The 4,019-nt window shown below is 66.2% G+C and overlaps 2 protein-coding genes across 2 annotated transcripts in view; one reads left to right on the top strand and one right to left on the bottom strand.

The window, feature by feature from the left end:
- The window catches only part of HGS (hepatocyte growth factor-regulated tyrosine kinase substrate), a gene marked incomplete at its 5' end in the record, with an annotated part of 9,575 nt that extends 6,313 nt beyond the window's left edge, over positions 1-3,262 (bottom strand). The window contains 6 exon segments of the mRNA XM_014531236.1: positions 38-121; positions 468-591; positions 1,939-2,031; positions 2,410-2,485; positions 2,707-2,791; positions 3,193-3,262. Coding sequence (XP_014386722.1) covers positions 38-121; positions 468-591; positions 1,939-2,031; positions 2,410-2,485; positions 2,707-2,791; positions 3,193-3,262 — 532 coding nt within the window.
- A 709-nt stretch (positions 3,263-3,971) lies between these two features.
- ARL16 (ADP-ribosylation factor-like 16) overlaps positions 3,972-4,019 on the top strand; it is a 3,128-nt gene continuing 3,080 nt past the window's right edge. The window contains exon 1 of the mRNA XM_005883664.2: positions 3,972-4,001. Within this exon, the coding sequence (XP_005883726.1) occupies positions 3,972-4,001 (30 nt within the window). The remainder of the gene's footprint in view (positions 4,002-4,019) is intronic.

Raw genomic sequence — 4,019 nt, 5'->3', positions numbered from 1 at the left:
CCACAGCAGGCCCGTCCCGGCTCCCTCCGCCCGGAGCAGCGCCCCCTCGCCCGGCACCAGAGACTCACTCTCTCCGCAGCGAACATGGCATCGCTCTCCTTGAACTCCGGGAAGACATGTCCTGGAGAGAGAAGGCTGCAGTCACCGCGGGCCGCCAGGTGCAGAGGCCCCAGGCTCACCTGCCCCTCAGGACCGTGACCAGGCTCAGCACCGCGGTCTCTATGGAGAGAGACCTCCGAGAGCACCACTGGGGCCGCCCCTTCTGTTCTGCTTGGCCCCACCCCGGCCCCAATGGGGTTGAAGTCTGGAAAGGCAGGGGCTCGCGTGCCTGGAGCTGGGCTGACCCACGCTCCTTGGGGGTGACCGCTCCGTGTGCCACTGCTGGTTGGCTGGTGGGCGCCGTCCCCGCCCGCCGAGAGTGAACACCGCCCCGGTCACCCAATGCGGACACTGTCCCGCCGACTCACCCTCCACCTTCATGATCTGGTAGGTGTCCTGGACCACCTTGTACTTGGGCTCGTTCCGGAAGGCGTGCGCCCAGGCCTGGATCAGGTACAGGATCTTGTTTCGGACGTTGACTTCCACCTGCCTCTGCAGAGGGAGGACGACGTGAGGAGGGACACGAGGGACACGGAGACGCAGGTGCAAAGGGATGTCAGCGGCCACGCGGCCCCAGGACCCACTGCTGGGCAGAGGTGGGCAGGTCCCGGTGGGGCGCAGGGAAACCCTCTCCCCAGGCCCAGCCCCCTCCATGGAACCCTGACCCTGAGAAGAACCCCTGGCATCTGTCTGCCCACGGGGCCTGCAGGGTAACCCCAGATCCTGTAACAAGACCGGCTGGGAACCCCTCGCCTGTACCCTGCCTGACGCTGGGCCCTCCTTCCAGTCACAGCCAGGCCCACACCCAGCACCCTCTCCACCTGGAGCACCAGCTACACTTCGAGCGCCTCGGGGTCACCCGCCCAGGTCGCCCAGGACGCGGGCAGAGCAGGCGGCTTCAGAGGGGCAGCCACAGCTCAGCACCGGCTGCTGGGCCTTTCCTGGGATCCGTGTGCCACGGGTGGAGGCCTCTTATCGCCAAGGGGGACTAAGGGCCGTCGGCCATGATCTGCGGAGCTCCTCCCCCTCTTCCCAATGGCCTCTGAGGAGCCAGCCGTCAGCTCAGGCCCAGATGGGCTCTGGCCCGTGGGCCCAAGGCACCGGCAGGACCAGGAGACCGCCGGAGCCGGGGCTGCGCTCCTCAGAGGGGCCCTTGCACCCCAAGAATGTCCGCCCCACCCCGCTCTGCATCACACAGCCTCGGGGTCACTGCCAGGTCACAATCCCTGAGGGGCAGCGCCGGCCCAGGCTCTGCAGGACTGTCCCTCCTCTGCCCAAGGAGGGCATCGCCCCTGTCCCTCCAGCACACATCCGACCACTGCACCCTGCTCAGTGTGCGGGCGCCCAGCTGCCCTCATCCCTCCCCCGCCTCTGCTCACACACACGCAGCTCCTTCCTCCCCTCAGTGAGTGTCCTGCCTTCACAGCTGGGCTCTGGCCCTGCCCTGAGGGCTCCCTGGGCCTCTGCTCTCTCTCTCTCTCTCTCTCTCTCTCTCTCTCTCTCTCTCTCACACACACACACACACACACACACACACACGCACGCAGCTCCTTCCTCCACCTTCCTCTCCTCAGTGAGTGTCCCGTGTATCAGTCAGGTGGGCAGGTGAGGCCTGGCCCCGCCCCCAGACACCTCATCCACCTGGAGGCAGAGGGGCCTCCGGCGCCCAGACATCACCGGCTGAGGCCGGCCTGGTGCAGGGACCACCCACACTCGCCTCGCGGCCTCTGCCACACCTGGTGCTGCTCCTGCCACAGGTGCCAGCAAACACCCGGAACGGCCCAGGCCTGGCAGCGGGCGACACCCTCCCCCGCTGGACCCGCCCTGAGGAGCGCCCACCTTCAGCAGCTCCTTCAGCTCCTCCATGGTCTGCTTGTTGGCCACCTCGTCGTGGACGGTCTGGCCACAGTTCTTCACCACGGACTCCATGACCTGCAGACCCCAAGGAGGGGAAGGGACAGGCAGCTGGTCAGCACAGGGACCCCTCGGGACGGGCCCACCGCCCCGCAGAAGGCCGCCCTCCACAGGCGTCAGGAGAGCCCGGGAGCCTGTGCTACCCAGGCTCCACCTGACTCCACGTGCCATCTCCACCAGAGGCTAGAGCCACCCTCCCTGCCCGAGGTCAGTGTCAGGAGGGGCAGGTGAGGCCCGGCCCCGCCCCGGCTCTGCAGGCTGCTCCATCTGCCTCCCGCCCGATGCCTGCACTGTGCGGGCGCTGCCCCAGGCGGTGGGGAGGCCATGGGCCACTCCTCTGCCACCCTGACCGCTCGGGACGGGCCCTGAGAGGGTGGGGTGCAGGCGAACAGTCACCTCTAGGGCATACAGGGCCACGTGGGGGTTCTTGTCACTGACTTTCTTCTTGATGGAACTCACAGCATATTTTGCCCTGAAAGGAAAGGGCGTTGGTAGAAGCGCAAAGAGATGGGAGAAAGGAAACCATCTCAGCAACTAGACGAGAGAAGCCCAGCTCCGCCTGGCCCTCGAGGCCCCCACGCTGTACAGAGGCCTCCGGCTGTGCCAGATCTCAAAACCCCCAGCGCCCGGACCACGCGGCTCCACCCAAATGCGGGGCCCTGAGGGCCGTGGGCACAAGCTCCCCTCACTTACTGCGTGTCCCCCTGGCGGATCAGGTCACAGATCTGCAGGATGGACTCCCAGTCGGTCTCCAGCAGAAGCTGGCTGGTCGCTTTGTCTAAGACGGAAACGCACCATCATGGGGGCTCATCCTGCTGGGGTTCCCTCGGGGGCCCCCAGCTCAGCCACAGGCAGGAGCTGCCTCCACCCCGTTTCAAATGCTCGGACGCAATGGAAAACCCCGTGGACATCCTCCGGGCGCAGTGAGAGCCATGGGAGCACTGGCCTGACCCAACGAGGCAAAGGCTTGGAAAATAACAGAGACCCCGGCCGGCGCGGTCCCTGGTTCAGCATCGACCTATGAACCAGGAGGGCAGGGCACGTGCCCGGGTTGTGGGCTCAATGATTTTCCTCTCATCACGGATGTTTCTCTCTCTCCCCTTCCCCTTCCTCTCTGAAGACAATAAACATACGTTAAAAAAATACAACAACAGAGAAATCCTGTTGTGTGCCCGTTACCAGCCTCTTGCCAACGCTCTCCACGAACCCGCTTCTTGCACAGCCTCAGCGGGGAGGGCACTGCCAGGGGTCACACAGCTCGCTGAGGACACAGCCAGGACCCGACCCCGGGCCGGCTGACTCGTGACAGAGACCCGAGCCCTGGTTTTCGGAGGTTGAGCCTCGCTGGTGAGATTCGCGCGGGGGCCAGGCTCCGGAGCAGCACCTGGACTCCGTCCTCTGCTTCAGGGACTGACCTCGAGGATTCTCCAGAATCCCTCTCTCCCTCCCCATCACGTGCGAGGCTCCAGCCCTGCTGGCACCCTCCTCCCTGGAGACGCCAACCGCCCAGCAAGGCCTGGCCCCTTCGCGCTGATCTGCTGGGAACTCCTGGGTTGGTCCTCGAGAGGCTGAGCCACCCCCTAGCGGGGTCCCTCGCCTGCTCCCCCCAAGAGCAGGAATGACGCCGGGCCTGAGGGTGGGCTCGGGAGACCAGCGGGGACCCAGGGCGCCTGTCCGTTTCGTGGGAGGGAGGGGCTCGCCCGGGAACATTCCTCCCCCCTGACAGGTGTGACCTCCCGGAGCTCAGAGAGGATGAGCCACAGCCCGACCGACCGGACCGCCTCCCCGAAGTGCCCGGTCCCGTGGGGACAGCGGGGCCGGCCCGGGCCGCAGGGAAGCAGGCCGCAGAGGAGCCTGCAGGTCCCGGGAAGGCGTCCTCTTTTGGGGGTGCTCGTGTTTGGGTCAGAAGCCCCAGCCCCACGCGACCTCGGCTTTTTGCGGGGCGGACGTCCACCGAGATGGGCTATTCGGTCGAGTCACCCATCTTGGTGACTCAGAATCTCGAG

Source organism: Myotis brandtii, unplaced genomic scaffold (assembly GCF_000412655.1).
Source record: "Myotis brandtii unplaced genomic scaffold, ASM41265v1 scaffold797, whole genome shotgun sequence".
NCBI lineage: Eukaryota > Metazoa > Chordata > Mammalia > Chiroptera > Vespertilionidae > Myotis > Myotis brandtii.
Note: the sequence above shows the minus strand (reverse complement) of the source record. Positions and strands in the feature narration are given on the sequence as shown.